The 21,057-nt window shown below is 40.4% G+C and overlaps 1 protein-coding gene across 6 annotated transcripts in view; it reads left to right on the top strand.

Moving 5' to 3' along the window:
• LOC109930707 (glycerophosphodiester phosphodiesterase domain-containing protein 5) overlaps positions 1 to 21,029 on the top strand; it is a 99,958-nt gene extending 78,929 nt beyond the window's left edge. For 5 of the 6 annotated variants that reach the window (XM_048605511.1, XM_048605513.1, XM_048605515.1 and 2 more), the window contains exons 14-17: positions 551 to 698; positions 4,722 to 4,804; positions 16,577 to 16,599; positions 19,690 to 21,029. In XM_048605511.1, coding sequence (XP_048461468.1) covers positions 551 to 698; positions 4,722 to 4,804; positions 16,577 to 16,599; positions 19,690 to 19,730 — 295 coding nt within the window. In that variant the 3' untranslated portion in view covers positions 19,731 to 21,029. Of the gene's footprint in view, positions 1 to 550; positions 699 to 4,721; positions 4,809 to 16,576; positions 16,600 to 19,689 lie in introns of those variants that run through there. The other variant, XM_048605516.1, reaches the window with a different exon arrangement.
• Positions 21,030 to 21,057: the final 28 nt, after the last annotated feature.

Raw genomic sequence — 21,057 nt, 5'->3', positions numbered from 1 at the left:
CACTTTTCACAGCAGTCAGCTACTGTATTCTGAAATTTGAAGATCTATCTAAGGCTTACAGTTAAGCCCCTCTTCAAGACAACTTCATCAGCCTTTAGAAGAACTTCAGTGATATTGTACTGGGGTATCAATGGCACATTATGAATTTCCCAGTGTACTGTAATTGCAAATCTAGTTTAGGAAGTAGCAGTTAACTTTCTGTTTGAACTACAAGCTTAAGGAAATGACAATACTTGGGACATGGTTGCACAGAAATCGAGTGTGAAATGGTTTCATTTAATATTCTGTTTGAACTCTTTAGGTTGAAACAGAAAAATTGGGTGTAGATGACATAACTTTTTAGTTCCTGTATAAATCTGGAGCCATATGCCAGAAACTTTTGTGGTTTCCAAACATGTCCACTGGATGGCGTCAGAAAAAGAATTTCAGTGTCAATGAAGTAAAGGGATTTCTGCTATGAAAGAGATGTCAAACTTTCTCATCTAGTATAATTTATCATCTTATTTGAATTAATTAACTCAAACACTGTCACATTGCTATGTACCTCCAGGAACTATGCAGAAAAGAATATCAGCATAAACCTTTATGTTGTCAATGAACGTTGGCTGTTCTCCACGCTGTGGTGTGCCAAAGTGAACTCAGTTACAACCAATGCCTGTCATATCTTCAAGAACATGCGCGAACCTATTTGGCATATCGTAAGTGAGACTTTTAAACAAGTGAAAATTTACTTTGATTTATTATTGTCACATGTACGTAGGTACAGTAAAAAGTTTTGTTTTACATGCAGTACAGCAGATCAAAATGTACAAAGACACAAAGATCATAAGGTGATTGAATAGGGTAAAGAATGCAAAGTTATGGCTGTAAAGAAGGTGTACAAAAAGCAAGATCAACATTTGATTTGAATTTTGAGTCTAATACCAGTGGAGAAGAAGCAGGAAAATTGTGGGTCCTGCAGATCTAGGGTGGAGTACCTGCAATAAGCAGAAATTGGTCCTGACACAAATTGTATATGTTCCTTCAACTATTCTTGAAGTAATTAATGTATATAGATAATAGGCAATTGATTTTTGTGATTTTTTTACATAGCAAAATTAAACTTTCTTTTCTTGAGACAACTATCCAAGGACAAAATGTGCTGTCTGCGATGGAGCAGATCAGATCATCTTATCCAGTGAGTAACCAGATATGAAGATACCTGTCCTGAAATTCTCATGGTCACATAAGGCAGAGAGCAGGGTATTTATCTGGAATGGTCCAGGAATATGGGGTCAAATTCATGTGGGATTCCAACCTGCATTTTTTTTAATAATTCAGTTGGGAAACATGATGGAACGATATTCCTGGCCTTCAACCCCTCTGTTGCTTTGTGACTCATGGACAGTGTGTCAGAATACTGATATCATAGCATGCAACCAAACGGTACAAAATATCATTGTCTGTTTTATCTTGAATCATTTGAAATTTGACACTCGACCGGAAATTCACCTGTTGTAATATTACAGTTTAATATTAGCCCAGATACTTATGTGACTGAGGAATATATTTATATCTAATTGTTAGTTGCAATAAACTTCCATTAGATTCTTCAATACCATAATATCCACACCCAATCTCTCACGTCATGGGATATGATAGTAATGTAGGGTATGCAGGGTAGTTTGATCTTAGAGTAGGATAATAAGTCTGCAACATCGTGGGCCGAAGGACCTGTACTGTGCTGTACTGTTCTATGTTCTATATTCTATAACAAAATCAGTCACACATCAGTTGAAACCGCTCTGTGAGAGGCAAATTCAGCCCCTATGGCAATGTGTCATATATGAAGTTGTTGCCAGGATGCTTGGTAAGATTTAATTATCCTATTATCATGGTTCCTTTCATTTGTTCATAATCTCTTTCTAGGGGCATGTTTACTCCCAGACTTACTGTTTGAGCTTACACTGTCTTTCCTTTCCTTCCACCTTTGTACTGCATGTTCCCAATACATGGGCCTAAACTTCTACCTCTGCCCCTCATCTTGTACATTCATTCAGCTTTTATATTTTTCAGTGGCCTTTCCTGTTCTAATTATAATAAATCTATTTCTTCATTGATTATTCCCTTCCAGTAAATAACTGACTTTCGTACTCACTTTTGTCCTTTTGGACTAATGGCATCACATTGATGATTGAAACGGATTTGTTCATCATCAGGCAAACTATCAATTACAGCAGAGATAGTAGGAACTGCAGATGCTGGAGAATCCGAGACAACAAGGTGCAAGGCTGGATGAACACAGCAGCCAAGCAGCATCATAGGAGCAGAGAGGCTGACGTTTCGGGCCTAGACCCTTCATCAGAAAGCAGTTTGATCCACATAGGTACAGTACGTAACATGTGGATATAAGAAGTACCTGGTTCTTTGTTATTTTCTCAAATTCCTCCTTCAGAATCTGCAAATTTGCAATCCATGCCAAGCATCTTTGTTGAGTGCACTTGAAAAGTCTAGACCCCACACGATACAATTATTACTTTTGCATCTTTACCAGTAACCTTATCCAGGTCTTCACATTTGTTAAGCCCCCCTCTATTATAATAGACCATATATCACTGATTGAAACTGGTCCCCTCTTATATCTTAGAGCTCACTGAAGACTTCAACTTTAATGAATGCCTTTCTACCTGCATTCAAATGCTGTGAAAAGGCTGATCACTTACTACTGATGGAACTTTAGGACTTCTACCTCAAACTAACTGACATGGATATATTCTCCAATTATCTGCAACTAATTCTTAGCATTTTCAGCTCACACTAGTGCAGACAATAATTTACAGTTTGCTGGTCTAACTGCATTTTACAAATGATTTCATCTATTGCTTTATGGTTTCTTTCACATTCTCTGTTGGTAAAAGGCTTTCTACTGCCATATTCTTAACTGTTATGTTCATTTTGACACACGTATCTCTAAATCCAACATTGGCAAATCCCCCCCACCCTCGCCATCATTATCAATAAGCAATTTTATCAGTGGTCCAAGTCTGATCTTTATCCACTTTTCCATTACGTTATGGACCATTATTTCCTTATCTTTGCTATGCATTATTGTTGACTGACAAAATCTGCTTGCCAAATCTTCAAAATGTGAATTGATTTCTTTTCCTTATCCCATAACAAGATCTTTGTGCACAAGATGATGAGAGGCATAGATAGAGTGGATAGTCAGAGGCTTTTTCCCAGGGTGGAAATGACTATTACAAGGAGGCATAATTTTAAGGTGATTGGAGGAAGCTATAGGGGAGATGTCAGAGGTAGGTTCTTTACACAGAGAGTGGTGGGCGTGTGGAATGCACTGCCAGCAGTGGTAATGGAGTCAGACACTTTAGAGACTTTTAAGTGACTCTTGGATAGGTACATGGAGGATAGTAAAATGTAGGGTATGCAGGGTAGATTGATCATAGTAGAATAATAGGCCAGCACAACATCATGGGCCGAAGGGCCTGTACTGTGCTGTACTGTTCTATGTTCTATATTCTATGTTTTATAACTTAATTCCAGAGACACTAGTTTGTTTAATCTCTTGCTCACGGCAGAATTACAATAGGCTGTGATAGTTTCCTTTGGTATTCTTACAAATCTTACATCTATCACTTATCTATTTTGTTTGCTTACCATACTCTCCATCCGTTATTCCCACATTCTTTACTAAAACTTTTACTCTTTTGAAGGGTAGATGGGCAACTTACCAATGTACTTTGAATACAATTGGGGTGGCATGGTGGCTCGGTGGCTCAGTGGTAAGCACTGCTGCCTCACAGCACCAGGGACTAGGTTCAACTCCACACTGTCTGTGTGGAGTAAGCATGTTCTCCCTGTGTCTGCGTGGGTTTCCTCTGGTTGCTCCAGTTTCCTCCCACAGTCCAAAGATGTGCAGGTTAGGTGGATTAGCCATGGGAAATGCAGGGTTACAGGGATAGGATGGGGGGTTGGGTCTGGTTGGAATGCTGTTCAGAGGGTCAGTGAGACTTGATGGGCTGAATGGCCTGCTTCTGCAATGTAGCAATTCTGATTCTACAACTGACTTTTTGTCTTCTAAATTTCTACCCCCTGATGTCAATAACAATTCTTTAATTTCTTCAGTGAAAAGGTGGTTCCCTTAATACAAAAAAACTACAAAAGTGTCTTGATTGTGTTTCACAAATTCACATATATTCCAAATATAATAGCTTTGTCATTTTCCATATCCAGTTTCAACTGTACTTTCTCGATTGACTGCCTACTTGATGACAAGGGTATTTCACTGGACAGTACATCTGTGGTAATAAAATGATTCTGGATATTTTACAAGGAATGACCACGCTTTTCAAAGATTTTAGTGTGCTATCACTAACAAATATGAAACGGAATTTAATTTTCAAACATGTAGATTTTTGACATGCCATCAGAGCATAAACAACTATTGAGTTTCACCAATTGTACATCTGGAAGATGAGTTAAAAATCTATTCTTGAGCGTCTTAAGTGCAATTTTCATGTTTATCAATTAGTAATCTCGTTTTTCCTTTTAACGTCAGAGAAATGGGAACAAGATTGCTACACTTGCTCTGTTGTTAGTGTTGGCTTAAACCAACAACTAATATCCCACAGTGATTAACATAGGCTCTTGCTGTCTCCTAGGAACTCGATTACATTAATTGTAATCAAATTTCACTAATTTCTGTTATTATGTTTGTTTTTCAGACTCCTGGGATATATAAAGCAATATGGATAGCCATTGATCTTGTATCTTTTCTACTGATTGTCCTAATGTATTTTTTACATAGGTAAGTAATATTAATCATACTAGTCTGTAGCCACATGAGAAATATTATGAGAAACATAATAATATGAGAAACATTTCTGAAGAAGGGTCTAGGCCCGAAACGTCAGCCTTCGCTCCTCTGATGCTGCTTGGCCTGCTGTCTTCATCCAGCTCTACACCTTGTTATCTCAGATTCTCCAGCATCTGCAGTTCCTACTATCTCTGAAACAATTTTAACCCCACTGTGAAGCCTCTTCTAAGGATGCCTACCCTGATTTCTGAAGAAGGGTCTAGGCCCAAAACGTCAGCCTTCCTGCTCCTCTGATGCTGCTTGGCCTGCTGTCTTCATCCAGCTCTACAACTTGTTATCTGAGAAATATTAACCTTGACTTTATAAACAGTAACAGTGAGTGCTCTCAGCCGTCCCTAGAAGAAGTGTTAATGAATGCTAACCATTGAGTGGCTCAGTGGTTAGCACTGCTGCTTCACAGTACCAAGGATCCAGGTTCAATTCTAGCCTCAGACTATGTGGAGTTTGTATGTTCTCTCTGTGTCTGCATGGGTTTGCTCGGGTTTCTTCCCACAGTCCAAAAACGTGCAGGTTAGGTGAATTGGCCATGTTAAATTGCCCATAGTGTCCAGGGATGTGTAGGCTAGGTGGATTAGCCATGGGAAATGTAAGGTTACAGGAGTAGGGTAGATGGGGTGAGTTTTGGTGAGATACCCTTCACAGGGTCAGTGTGGACTTGTTGGGCTGAATGGCCTGTTTCTACACTGTAGGGATTCTATGAATGAATGATAATGAATCTCAACCATTAAGATGGTGAACTACAAATTCCAAGTACAAGTAGTTCCTAATGTCAGGACAAGTAGCTAGAAATCCTTACATTACAGAGATCAGCTGAGGATTTTGAAGGTCCTATTTTTAAAATTATTTATTTTTTCTTTGGTTTTCACCACAAACTTCTGCTTTAGTATCTACTTTTGTGTCCTACATTTTTCATTTCTCCCTTTTTGTCCCTTCAAAATGGGTTGCTGAGGTTTTGGAGAGGGTGTAAAAGAGATTTACCAGGATTTGAAATAAAAATTGAAAGAATTTCAGGCGCTAGAAATTGAAAACAGAAATTGCTGGAAAATCTCAGTAGACCTGGCAGCATCTGTGGAGAGAAATCAGAGTTAATGTTTTGGGGCCAGTGACCCTTCTTCAGAACTGAAGATAGCTAGGAAAAAGTTCTTTTTTATGCAGAAGATAGGGTAGAGGGAAAGAGTCAGGAATAAATGATAGGTGCTGATAGAGCCCAAACAGACAGGAGGACAATTTGTCAAAGGAGTGGATAATGGTCAGCCCAAGAGAGTGTATGGAAGCTAATGGGAACTATTAGTGGCTAACAATGAGTTGTGTGTAATGGAAGACCATGTGATAACAAGGCCTGGTGTGTGGGAATTGAGGTAAGGACATGGGAGAAGGTGCATGAAACCCTCAAATTGTTGAACTTGATATTGAGTCCAGAAGGCTGTAGAGTTCCCAACTGGAAAATGAGGTGCTGTTTTTCTACTAGAGCACTGCAGCAAACCTGAGACTGAGATGTTGGCCAGGAAACAAGTTGTTGTGTTGAAGTGGCAGGCAACTGAAAGATCAGGGTCTTTCTTGTGGACAGAATGTAGGTCTTCTGTGAAGCAGTAACCAAGACTATGCCAGGTTTACCAGGATGTTGGCTGGATTAGTGTATATCAGCTATTAGGAGAGGTTGGATAAACTGGGATTGTTTTCGCTCGATCATCGCAGGTTGAGGGGTGACCTGATTGAAATATATAAAATTATGCAAGGCATGGATACAGTGGATAGTCAGTCTTTTCTTCCCACGGTGGAAATGTCAAATACCAGGTGTTGCTGTTTAAGTGAGAGGGGAAAATTTAAAGGAGATGAAACAAGATTTTTATACAGAGGGTGATGGGTGTTTGGAACATACTGCCAGGGAAGGTGGTAGAATTGGATACAATAGCAATGTTCAAGAGGCATTTAGACAGACACATGAACAGCGGGGTAAATATCATGGGCAGGCAGATGGGATTAATTTAGAATGGCATCAGAGTTGGCACAGACATGGTGGGCTGAAAGGACTTTCCAGCTCCTCTGATGCTGCCTGGCCTGCTGTGTTCCTCCAGCTCCACACTGTGTTATCTCTGACTCCAGCATCGGCAGTTCTTATTATCTCTGTTCCTGTGCTTACTGTTTTATGTTCTATTGTCTGCCATGGCATTTCCATTGTCCATATCAATTATATACTTTTGAATTCAAGTTCCATGTATTAAAATTAAAATCCCAATTTTTTGTTACATTCCTTTCTATCAGCACTGAAACCCTTGAAGGACTGAATCATTACATCTCTCTGTTCTTCCAATCAATTTAAAATGTTTGTTTCCATTTTTTCTCATTTTTTAAAATTACTTTTAATGTTCCAGTGAAGAAAACTGCATCCACCAGCAACCTTCCCACATTGCTAACCTTTCTTTGATTGTCTCTAATATTTTACAAAGATTATAACTCCCTAATTTGGTACCATGTAACCTTCAGCTTTATTCTTCTTGTGTTTTTGTGGTACATCTGGCTAACTAATTCCATGCTGTTTCATGGATTTGGCCATGTATCCACCAATCATGCCAAAATTCTTGACATCATGGAATAGTTTTTAAAACAGAGCTATAAACCTAAATCCAGTTTAGAACCACATTTGCTGTCCTAGTTGAATTCAGCAAACTCAGTACAAAACAGAAATCAAACCTGAAACTTTCTAGTCTGTACAATAAAATTTGACACCATGTAGAAACATTAAAAATGTATGTCTCAGAAGAGAGCATTTGTCCCATCATATCAGTACAGGTTCACATTAAACCAGAAGGCAAACTAGTGTAAGCAAATATAGATCAGCATCCACATCAAATGCGCCATCTGTATCTGGTCCAACGTGATGACTTTTGAATATTGATCATTATTTGTGCCTGTCACACAACCCAAATGTTTATGAGGAAAGCAATTACAAGAAAACAGGAAAAGGAAGTGTTACAGCTGACAGGCAACATATAGTCACCCTGAGAGTGACAAAATTCATTGTCTGCAAACCATAGGCATAGAGTTTTCTTTTCTGTACAAATAGATTTAACTACTTTATACAGATGGTACGAAATGGTGAAATGTAACTGAGCCAGAATGTGCTGTTGAAGGAGCTTTGGTGAATTTCTAACATGCATCTTGTGGACGGTACATGCTGCTGCTACTGAGCATTGGTGATGGAAGAAGTGAATGTTTGTGGATATGGCGCCAACCAAGTGAGCTGCTTTTTCCTGGATGGTGTCAAGCTTCTTGAGTGTTGTTTGACTTGCACTCATCCAGGGAAGTGGAGTGTTTCATCACACACCAGACTTATGCCTTGCAGATAGTGGCCAGGATGAGGTGGTGATGACTCTCTTGCTGCAGAATTCTTAGCCTTTTTGACCCACTGTTGTGGCCACAGTATTTATATGGCTAGTCCATGTTCAGTTTCTCGTCAAAGATCTTAGAGTCATAGAGTCACACAGCATGGAAACAGACTTTCTGTCCAACCAGTCTGCCGACATAATCCCAAACTAAAGTAATCCTACCTGACTGCACTTGGCCCATATTCCTCCAAACATTTCCTATTCATGTACTTATCAAAATGTTTTTTAAATATTGTAACTGTACCCGTTTCCACCACTTCCTCACAAAGTTTGTTCTATGCACAAATCACTCTGAGTAAAACAAATTGCCCCCATGTCTTCTTTAATTCTTTCTCCTCTCACCTTTTAAATATACCCTCAGTCTTAAAATCCCCCACCCTAGAGAAAAGGCACCTGCCATTTACCTTATTTATACCCTTCGTGATTTTTAAAAACTCTATAATGTCACCCTGAACTCCTACCTGCCAGTGGAAAAAAATCCCAGCCTATCTGATCCCTCCTTACATCTCAAAACCCTCCGTTCCCAGCAACATCCTGGTAAATCCCACTGAGTTGTACAGGCCTGAAATAGACCCTTCGCTCCAACTCATCCATGCCAACCAAATATACTGAACTGATCTTGTCCCATTTGCCAACATTTGGACCATACCCTTCTAAACGCTTCTTATTCATGTACCCATCTAGTTGCCTATTAAATGTCATAATTGTACCTGCCTCCATCACTTCCTCTGGCAGCTCATTCTACCCTCTGCAGGATTATGGTGCCCCTCAGGTCCCTTTTAGATCTTTCCCCTCTCACCTTAAACCTATGCCCTCTTATTTCAGACTTTCCTACACTGGGAAATGGACCTTGGCTATTCAACCTATCCATGCCCCTCATGATTTTCTAAACCTCTAAAAATGACTCTTCAGCCTCCAACACACCAGGGAAAAAAAGCCCCAGCCAATTCAGCCTGTCCTTATAGCTCCATCTCTCCAGTCCTGACAACATCCTTGTAACTCTTTTCTGAACCCTTTCAAGTTTAATAACATCTTTCCTATATCAGGGAGACCAGAATTGAATGCAGTACTCTTAAATTAACCCCCAGGCGGTTGATAGTGGATGATTCAGTGGTGGCAATGCTATTGAATGTCAAAGGGTGATTTTTATATTCTCTCTTGCTGGTGACAATCATTGGCTGACATCTGCATGGTGTAAAGTTATTTGCCAGTTATCAGTCCAAGCTTGGATATTGTCCAAATATTCTTGCATTTAGACATGGACTGCTTCAGTATCTGAGGAGCTGCGAATGATGCTGAACAAAAATATCCCCACTTCTGATGTTATAATGAAGGGAAGGATAATTGATGAAGCAGCTGAAGATGGTTGGATTTAAAACACCATTCTGAGGAACCCCTGCAGAGATGTCCTGGAGCTGGGATGACTAACCTCCAACATCCACCTTCCTTTTTGTAGGCATGATTCTGTGCAGTGGAGAGTTTTTCCCTGATTCCCATTGACTTCAGTTTTGCTAAGACTCCTTCATGACTCAGTTGCATTCTTTGAAGTGAAGGGCAATCATTGGCATCTCAGCTCCTGGAATTTAGCGGTTTTGTCCATATTCGAATCAAGGCTGTAATGAGTTCAGAAGTGTAGGATTGGAATCCCCTCAACTGGACTTTATGAAATGTGAGAAAAAAAAACCTCAAAATGAAGAGAGAGCTGCAAATAAAGGCCAACACACAGGACAAATACACATAGGTTGAATTCGAACAGTTGCTCAGCATGAGGGATTGAACACTATCGGACTGCTGTCTTAGGACAATGGTGTAGGAAAATGCCATTACCTGACATAATCACAAGATTGATCATCTAAATAGCAGTATCAACCTGGCATTGTTAAAATGATGAGTTCCCATTGAGGAGGGAAGTGGATAATTCAAACATTTGTCTTTCTGGGGCTATGTCATTTCCAAACAGCGGGAGAGATGTTTTGAACTATTGTGAACTGATCAGATTGTCTGCACCGGGTTTTCCATGGTAATGGACTGCACTGTTTCACTAATTTACTTGGCAGGACTGAGTGTGCAATATACTAAACAGGATTAGTCTCATACATTCTAAACAACATAAAAATGTTTGATGAAGCTGTGAGATGTTTGATTTGAACCTCAATAAAAGTGGTGAATTGAAGCAACTTTGGAAGAAGAGTCAGGACTGGCCAGCCTGACTTAGGCCTACAGTCATCGCTGGATGGGCCAGCCTTGTTGGAGATCGCTTTCAGTTGGCTAGAAAGTTTACAATCTTGGTCTGGAAGGGTCTGCAGTCATAAAGGAGGGGCAGGAATGGTCAATTTGGCTTATGGACCTACAGCTCTCATCGAAAGAACCAACAACATGGAGGATTGTAAGTTATCAGCCAAATCTGAGAGGTATTGTGGCCAAACGTTTTAGGTAACCTAAGAGTAACAACCAAATCCAGGGACTTTGAGTCTGAATTAAGTGAGGTTTTGCCTATACTGTTTTAATAAAGTTTTCTTTCCTAATAAGTCATATAAACATTGAATCATATAGTGCAGAAGAGACCCTTCAGTCCATCAAGACTATACTGCCAAAAGTACATTACTACCTAGACAAGTTCCACTTTCCCTCATAAGGCCCATAGCCTTTAATGTTATGATACTTCATGTGCTCATTCAAGTACTTTTTAAAAGCTGTGATGTTACCCACCTCAACTACCCTCTCAGACAGTGCATTCCAGATTCCTACAATGCTCTGGATGAAAAAATATTTCCTCAAATCCAGTCTGAACCTCCTAAGTTTTATTTTAAAAATGTGCCGCCTTGTTCTTGACCGTTCAACTAAGGAGGACAATGTGCTTTCTATCCACCCTGTCCACACTCCTCATAATCCCATGCACCTTAATCAGAATCTTCTCAACCTTCTCTAGGGGGTGGTTTGCCTCAGTTGACTGGAAAACTAGTTTGTGATTCAATTCTTGTACCATCTGAGGTTACCATGAAGGACTCTCTTTCTCAACTTCTCCCCTCACCTGAGTCTTGATGACCCTTAGGTTAAGCCACCACCTGTCATCTCTCTCTAATGAAAGATCAGCCTATGGTCTGGTAGGACTGTGACAACTTTACAACCCTTTCTGCTCTACAGAAAACAACCTGAGTTTATCTAGTCTCTCTTCATTGCTGAAATATTCTATCCAAGGCAACATCCTGGTGAATCTCTTTTGCATGCCCCTTCCCAGTACAATCCAGTGGCATTAGAAGCTTCACTTTACTGGACAAGTTTGGGGTTGAGCTAAGCCCTGTGATTATTGAGGTTGGGAACGTTTGTGGAGTCTCCTTCTCAAGCAGGTTGTTTAATTGTTTATCACCATTCAAGACTACAGCCGACAGGACTGCAGAGCTTACATCTGATTTGTTGTGGAATTTCTTAGTTCTGTCTATCTTGCTTATGCTGTTCAGCATGGAAGTAGTCCTGTTTTGTAGCTTCACTAGCTTGACACTTCATTTTGGGTATGCCTGATGCTGCTCCTGGCATGCCCTCCTGTACACTTTATTGAACCAGAGTTGATCCCCCGGCTTGTTGGTAATAAGAGAATAAGGAATAGGAAAAGGAGCAGGTCGTTCAGCCCCTTGACCTGCTCCTCGATTCAATGGCTGAATTCCTCACAACCACTTATCTGCGTTTTCCCTGTAACCTTTGATTCCCCAACTGATCGAGAACCTACTTATCTCGGCCTTAAATATACACAAGGCCTCTACCGCCACAGCTGTCTGTGACAAGGAGTTCCAAAAATTCTCAACCATTGTGAGAAGAAATTCCTCCTCATTTCAGTCTTAAATTGGCATCCCTTCCAAAACTATGGCCTTTGGTCCTAGACTCTCCCATGAGGGGAAACATCCTCTCAGCATTTACCCTGTCAAAGCCTTTAAGAATCCTTGAGTGGGGGATTGCCAGACAATAAGATTGCAGATTCTGTTGCAGTACAATTCTACTAATGACTCACAGCATCTTGTGGATGCCCGTTCTCGAGTTGCTACTTATGTTTGAAGTCTATCCCATTTAGCACAGTGATAGTACTGCATAACATAATGGAGGGTATTCTGAATGCGTCAGGTGCTGATGAAGGAGCAGTGCTGTGAAAACTTGGGATTTCAAATAAACCTGTTGGACTATAAACTAGTGTCACATGACTTCTGAATTTATACATGATTGAGACAGGAGCTGGTATACAAATAAGAAGGAACAGAGTCCGTGATTGACGTACTCCTGAGCTGAAACGTCAGACACAATCATCACCAACAGTGGAAACATAACTAACCCATGGCTCCTACAATACTGAATCAATATTGCCTCTATGGCATGCCGTCTTGCCACTGAGATAAATGCAAGCCAAATTTACAAGATGGAGGCAAAACACTCTATCACCTAAATAACGCAATCGATAATATTTTTAGAAAAGAAGACATGCTATAAAAGACTGTAAAAAGGAGCTCAGCTATTTCAAAACAAAACCTGATTGATAATGAGATTTCATTCTTGATTGTGTGTGAACAAGTTGGATCCCACATGTATGCCATGGTCTGCCTAATGCTTCAGTGGCTATCATCTCCATGTTCTGTTGTGTATTTATGCATTTCTGGCCGATGTTATGTATAGACACTATATTTTTAATGTCTTTTTGATACCTATTCAGTTGTAATGATCCAGACCAAACTACTAAATGTATGTTACAATCTAGCTAGGAACCAAAGCTTACGCTTTGTTTGCTTTAAAAAATGAAAGATAAAGGTGACTTGCTAAGAGAATGAAACCACAAAGTTTCAACAACTTCAACAAATGATAATAAATCTTAGTATATTTGTATACATATCCCCTGCTGCTATTGTGATCCTTTGCAGTATTATGATAGGGTAGTGATTCAGTTCCTCATTTGTACTCCTATGATACGAAAGCAGCTTTTTTTCCTGGATAACCATTTTCTTCCAAATTTTCAGGACAGATCCGTGGTGTAGTCTGGATGGGAATGTATTCCTCTGTGCTCCAGTATCTATCTTCAGCTTCAGATTTATGGCTGTGGGTTTAGTTCACATTTGAATGGTTGTGCGAATTCCTTTTCTCTTGGAACTGCAGAATTCAGACAGTTGTATTGGCCCTACGTTTATGATATTCAGAAATTCACCAACATCTTGCAGGCAATATTCCTCTATTTTCTGCATAAATGTTGGAAGTCATGCAGCAGCAGTTTCCAGAAGTGGAAGCCATGTGTCAGCATGCAGACCAACATGTACACAGCTTTGCAGTAACAGTACAACTGTGTGATTACACAACTAACAGGGAATGTTACTTGTAGGATATGGATTGTTTCAGTTCTTGTCTTATTCATTCACTCTGTCCTCTGCCTCTGGTGACTCATCATAATCTACATAGAATCAAAGTGTTTTACAGCATGAAAAGAGGGCTTTTGGTCCCTTGTTTCCATGCTGGTCAAGCATCTATCTATTCTAATCCTATTTTCCAGCAATTGGGTCATACCGTTTCATGCTATGGAACCTCAAGATCACTTGGAGTTAGAGGTCATTTATTAGCTTAGATAAAGGAATGGCTAATCAATAGAAAACAGAGTCGAGATAGATGGGTCTTTTTCTGGTTGGTAAAATGTAACTAGTTGGGTACCACAGGGTTCGGTTGTCGGGCCCCAACTGATTACAAACTATATTAAATGATTTGGATGCAGGGATAGAAGGTACAATAACCACATTCGTAGATGACACTAAAAGGGTCAGAAAGTAAACTGCAATGAACCACATGGTGGCTCAGTGGTTAGCACTGCTGCCGCACAGCGCCAGGGACCCAGGTATACCTCAAGGATCTGTTTTGGGGCCACTGTTTGTCATTTTTATAAATGACCTGGATGAGGGCGTAGAAGGATGGGTTAGTAAATTTGCGGATGACACCAAAGTTGGTGGAGTTGTGGATAGTGCGGAAGGATGTTGCAGGTTACAGAGGGACATAGATAAGCTGCAGAGCTGGGCTGAGAGGTGGCAAATGGAGTTTAGTGCGGAAAAGTGTGAGGTGATTCACTTTGGAAGGAGTAACAGGAATACAGAGTACTGGGATAATGGTAAGATTCTTGGTAGTGTGGATGAGCAGAAAGATCTCGGTGTCCATGTGCACAGATCACTGAAAGTTGCCACCCAGGTTGATAGCGTTGTTAAGAGGGTGTACAGTATGTTAGGTTTTATTGGTAGAGGGATTGAGTTTCGGAGCCATGAGGTCATGTTGCAGCTGTACAAAACTCTGGTGCGGCCACACTTGGAGTATTGCGTACAGTTCTGGTCACCGCATTATAGGAAGGATGTGGAAGCATTGGAAAGGGTGCAGAGGAGATTTACCAGGATGTTGCCTGGTATGGAGAGAAGGTCTTATGAGGAAAGGCTGAGGGTCTTGAGGCTGTTTTCGTTAGAGAGAAGAAGGTTAAGAGGTGACTTGATAGAGACATACAAGATGATCAGAGGATTAGATAGGGTGGACAGTGGGAGCCTTTTTCCTCGGATGGTGATGGCTAGCACGAGGGGACATAGCTTTAAATTGAGGGGTGATAGATATAGGACAGATGTCAGAGGTAGGTTCTTCACTCAGAGAGTAGTAAGGGCGTGGAATGCCCTGCCTGCAAAAATAGTAGACTCGCCCACTTTAAGGGCATTTAAATGGTCATTGGATAAACATATGGATGATAATGGAATAGTTTAGGTTAGATGGGCTTCAGATTGGTTTCACAGGTCGGCGCAACATCGAGGGCCGAAGGGCCTGTACTGCGCTGTAATGTTCTATGTTCTATGTTCTAGGTTTGATTCCAACCTTGGGCCATTGCCTGTGTGGAGTTTGCACATTCTCCCTGTGTCTATGTGGGTTTCTGCTGGTTGCTCTGGTTTCCTCCAAAAGTCCCAAGATTGCAAGTTAGGCAGATTGGCCATGCTAAATTGCCCATAGTGTTCAGGGATGTGTAGGTTAGGTGCATTAGCCACAGAAAATGCAGGGATACGGTAGGGGGATGGGTCTGGGTGGGATGATAGTTGGAAGGCAAGTGTGGACTTGTTGGGCTGAATAGTCTGTTTCCACATTGTGGGGATTCTATTCTAAGAACTAAGAAATTTAAAATATGTAGGTTAGGCAGATGAAGTTTTAGGAGGGATTTGTGAGGTTATCCATTTTGATTGGAGGACTAGAAAGGCAGTTTATTATCTTCAGAGCACTTCAGTACAGAGGGATCCGAATGTCCTTGAGCACGAATCACAGAAAAGTAATATGCAGGTACAGCAGGTATTATAGAAGGTAAATGGAATTCTGGCATTTATTGCTAAAGGAACAGAACCATGAACCATTTAGCTGTTCACATTTGTTTCATTAGCATTTCAGGGCTAGTGGTTACCATTGGGTAGAGAGTAGCTATTATTTTGTTAAGTTCTTTATAGTCTATAGTTAATTGTCATGATCTGAACAGGCCACATAGATGAATTAGTGGTTGATGACTCAAGTCACAGGACACTCTGTTGGATAGGTTGATCAGATCTGGGCAGGGGTACTCCTTTGAATTCTCAACTGTCTTCAGAAGAGTTGGTTCTTTCTTTGCATATTCTTCTCAAAGTCTCAACCTCGGGTTATATTCTGAAGAATTTGTCCCTCTCACTCGCTCTCTCTCTCTACAGGCTCTCCATCTCAAAGTCTCAGTCTTGGGTCATAATTCCTTACTGGGTTTCACACTACAGCTCCTACATCTTCTGGTCATACGGTCTTTTGGACTGCCTGAATACTTGGTCAACTTTTTCCACAGTTTCAACTTAAAATAACTACTCAATACACATCCTAGACATTCCTGGTTTATATGGTGCATTCACATATTGATCCATAGACAGAAATATTAAAATTCAAACTCAGTAATATGAAAAGGGTGGAGGGTGTGTTCATTCAGGACTGAAATTAGGTGGATTTACTTTACCCAGAGAGTGGTGGGCCTGTGGAATTAGTTAACACAGAAAACAATCGAGATCAAAACATTATATGACTTCAAGAAGGAGTTGATTACGATACTTGGGGCTAAGGGATCGAAGGATATACGGGAAAAGTGGGAACAGGCTGTTGGGTTCAATGATCAGCCATAATCATAATGAATGGCAAAACAGGCTCTACAGGCTGAATGGCCTACTCCTGCTCCTATTTTCTATGTTTCTATGACGCCAGTCTTTGTAGAGGTTTGCATAACTAATGCCGGAATGTTATTTATCTGCTGAAGGATTAACATCTAGTTCCTTTTTCACAGATCAAGACACAGAAAGATACAAGGTAAAATCTTTGTTTTATGTGAAATGATAGAGATGTCCAGTGGACTGTGACACACAGTAATATTGCCAGCAGTGTTCATATCTACTTTCCAAAGTAAAAGTTTCTTTACTTAGTCTGTACTTTGATATGTATGAAAACTTATTATTCTGTATTATATGTACAAGATCAAAATCTTGTCAACTGGTGATTCAATCCTAAATCAATCCGATGGTAGCTTCTGCATTCCTACCCTCATCTTAGGGAGCCATGCTCATAGGTAGCAGGGTCAGACAATCAAACCAAAGCTGCAGCTCCATTTTTAATATGTGCTCTTTTCAAGTATGGTTTCTCCAATAAGAACTCAGAAGTATTTTGCTTTTATGTTTCACTGTACTTTTATCCAAATCCTTGGTTAGATTGCAAACTGCTAATCAATATTTTTTATTCATTACTCCACTCAAAGTACCGAGTTGATCAATTATGCTACTTCCTATAACTCATTGCTGTAAATTATTTTGAATAAAATTCCCCCAGATGTCTTGATTCGATCCCAGCCTGTAATTCACAGGTGACTTATTCATCACATAAAGGAGTCCTTTGCCCTGTAAACATTTCAATTGCTTTCGAACTATTGGCATGATGAATCATATAATGAAAGATCTATCAAATTAGTCCTATTCCCATTGCTCTTTTCCCATATCCCTGCAATTTTTTCTATTTCAAACATACATACAATCGTCTTTTGAAATTATAGTGTCTGCAAGCATGTTTTTTGGTTGCGGAGACATGTTTGGCAGTGGCTGGTCCTCCACCTTCCCATCCATTCTCAACTTAGTTGCCATATTCAGCAGCTCAACTACTATTTTTAAATAAATAATTAACAAACTTTTGAGCTTGTTATCAACCCAAATACACACTACTCACACTGTAAAACAGTTGACATTGACAGGCAGGCTGAAGTGGAGGTGTTTTTTAAAGCAAACTGTTTAAAATGCAGGAGGGAGGGTGCCCTGTGATATTACCCAATTTATTCAGCCCTGATCCCATCCATCCCCTACTAATACTCCTGACTTACATCACTCTGGGATCCATGTATTAGCTTCAAGTACACAGTGCTCACCACTGAGTTCTGAAATTGCTGGAACTGATAGAGTAGCAGACCAATCAGATTGGCCAACAGCACTTGATGGCCAGACTTGGAGAGGTGAAAGTTCGACTCTCACCTTGTTCATTTTGCTGAAGGTGCTTTATTGATGCGAGGTGACCATATTGAACATTGGTGGGAACAGATAGATTTTCCTTCCAGTCGGTAAGAATATACTCTCATTCTCATCCTGTTCCTCTGCTGAGTAAGATCAAATCAACTGCAGCTCTCAACTTCTTTGCAGCTGCTTCTAATCGATTAAAGGAAACATTGGTGATATTGGTTAGTCTATAGTTTATGCTTGCTTTCACAGAAGATTGATGCCATATTTACGACAAAAATACATTCATTGTTGTCTCAGTAGTTAACTGAAAGCAGCAAAATAGTTTTCCATGTTCTGCACAAAAGATTTCAGCAAGTAAAGAATTCTATTGACAGCACTCATGTTGTTGTTCCCCTGGCTTCTTCACGCAAGCCCACTGCCCTCATGACCTGCAAAGGCTTACACTCAATAAATGTAAGTCTGAACTATGATCATTAGTAGTGCATTACAGTGGTTTGTGCCCACAGTGCTATTAACTGCAATGGTAAATTTCTTCTTCGTGAGTACACTGCCTGAAGGCAGGTGTGACCTACAGCGCTATAACTTCCACCATGGGTAGGGTAAGGAGACAGGTTCTGATTCCACCTTAGTCACAACAGGGATCAAACCCAGGCACCAATCTGACCCAAACAAGTGCCTCCCCACCAAGTAGTCCAGGTTGCTACGGTAACATATTTTTACGTGTATGTTGTAGCCTGGAGCTGTGAATAGTGGAATATCTCTCCATCACATGGCTGGCTAGGGATTCCCCCCATGCTTATTATCTGCCAGTGGCAGATTTACAAGTTAGACTCAATCTGATTGACTGCATTACAACCATTCCTTGACCGTCCAATCTTAGATTGGACTTGAATGCAGAGCTTTTGGCTCAGATATAGAGATGCTATCACTTTAACATAAGCTTTTCTTATAATGATTTTAAATTGCAGTGGTCCTCAACCCCATCACTGCTCCCTCACTCTTTATCACTGCACAGTGTGAGAAACTGGCTACTCTGGGACAAATATTATCCCCTGTACTCTTAGCACATGACTCCGCTCAAAAGGTCGCATTTAATGGCCAAACTGCACAAACAATCTGATCCATAGTCAACTAGAATTCGCACTGGGAAGATCATCAGGCCCCAGCAATGATTCTGATGTGAAAACAAGTCTGCTGACACCCTGCAATATAGTCTACAAAGTCTCCCAAAAATAATGGCTTTCCATATGCTGCGTAACTTCATGCTGCTTCAATCGAACCAGAGCAATACTGAATCAACTCTGCTGTGAGCTATTTCTGTCTGCCTGCAATGGACTGATTAAAGCGCCTTCAATTAGTCCTCAACAATTAACTTTAATTCATTATTCATTAGGCATGAAATCAACTTACTTGTGACAATAAACGTTACCTCTGTTATTCTTGATAGTGTAGGCGTCACCACACTGTAACATTGCTCATACAACATCAAATAATGGATGTTCCAGAATTTATTTCAACTCAAGGACTAAGTGGTGTTCTATTTCTTTCACAGCATGATGGCACAGTGGTTAGCACTGCTGCCTCACAGTGCCAGGGACCTGGGTTCAATTCCACCCTTGGGTGACTGTCTGTGTGGAGTTTGCACATTCTCCCCTTGTCTGCGTGGGTTTTCTCCCGCAGTCCAAAGATGTGCAGGCTAGGTGGATTGGTTATGCTAAATTTCCCGTAATGTTCAGGGATGTGTAGAGTAGGTGGGTTTATCGAGGGATGGGTCTGGGTGGGATGCTCCGAAGTTCGGTGTGGACTTGTTGGGCTAAAGGGCCTGTTTCCACACTGTAGAGATTCTATTAAAAAAAAATATGCTTTCATATTTCACAGTTTCTTTATTCTTTCTCTTTTGCAGTGGGCAGAGGAGAAGAAAATATTGAGGACACTATTCTATGATGAAGCTTTGAAGTCAGCATTTCTCCATACTTATGGAATTCATTAACTGCACGTTGTCACAGAAACTGCAGCGGCCTTTGAGAATTCAAGTTTGAGATTAATGGAACATCGTATCTATATTTTTTGAAAATTTTATTAACACATGAACGGAATATATCTATTTTTTTATCTCAGAATAGGGTTTATATAACAAAATGTGTTTTTTTTTTTTAAATATAAAATCTGGGTCCTATTTCCCGACCTGACAAAGGTCCCTCAGCTATTCAAACCCATTTCCCTCATACAAGTACATTCCAATTCAACAGAACCAATTTTCCTCAGAGGAAGGGTCACCGGACCCGAAATGTTAACTCTGTTTTTCCCTTCACAGATGCTGCCAGACCTGCTGAGCTTTTCCAGCAACTTTGTTTTTGTTCCTGATTTACAGCATTCGTAGTTCTTTCGGTTTTTAAATTCAATGGACTGCACTGGGTCAAGAAGGTGACACAACACTTCCTTCTCGGAGAAAGCAGAAAAGGCCATACGAGAGATACAGATCATCAGTCATTTAAAAATACAATTCCGTTCAGCGTCCAGTATGTTGTTGTGGACTGCCGTACTTTTCAGAGAGGGTGTACCTTGAAAAGGGAAAAGTGTTGGATAGTACAGTTCCACAGGATGGCAGGCAGCTGAAGAGGAAAGAAATGTAATACAGGACAGTATCATTTGCAGGGAAGTCACCAGAATCACCCCAGGAGTCAAAGAACTCATCAGAACACAAACACGAGGGTCACTCTGATCCAGGCATGTTTCATCTAAGCTGGATTCACCTGTAGGACGGTTGGCTCTTGAAAGCCTCCTGATCGAAAGAGTGCATCCATAACACACACACTTTGTTAGGATCAGGTGAGGTGGAATGATGACTCCCTTTTTAATCCCTTCTTGTTCAGGCAGAACAATTTTTTCTATCTTTTTCTTTTTTAGTATGTAGATAGCACACTTCCATTAAACTTAGTTAACCAGATCAAAATTAAAGGAGAGCCAATTCCAAAGTTTTTTTGAATGGAAGAAAATGGAGTTTAATATCTACTGCTCTGAAGAAATAAAATGCAATTCCAAATACACACAAATATAAATAGTCAACTTACAAAGGGAGGAAGGCTGTCTAGTACATAGTGAAAGGTAAGGTAAATGCAGTTACAAGAATGAAAAGACCCAAGTCCAACCGTTTAACTAAGATAACAAGGTGTAGAGCCAGACGAACACAGCTGGCCAAGCAACATCAGATGAGCAGGAAAGCTGACGTTTCGGGCCTAGACGCTTCTTCAGAAAAAAGCCCTTTTTTCCC

This window comes from Rhincodon typus, chromosome 14 (genome assembly GCF_021869965.1).
Source record: "Rhincodon typus isolate 14 chromosome 14, sRhiTyp1.1, whole genome shotgun sequence".
Taxonomy (NCBI): domain Eukaryota; kingdom Metazoa; phylum Chordata; class Chondrichthyes; order Orectolobiformes; family Rhincodontidae; genus Rhincodon; species Rhincodon typus.
The sequence above is the reverse complement of the archived record's forward strand: the minus strand, read 5'-3'. Positions and strand labels throughout refer to the sequence as shown.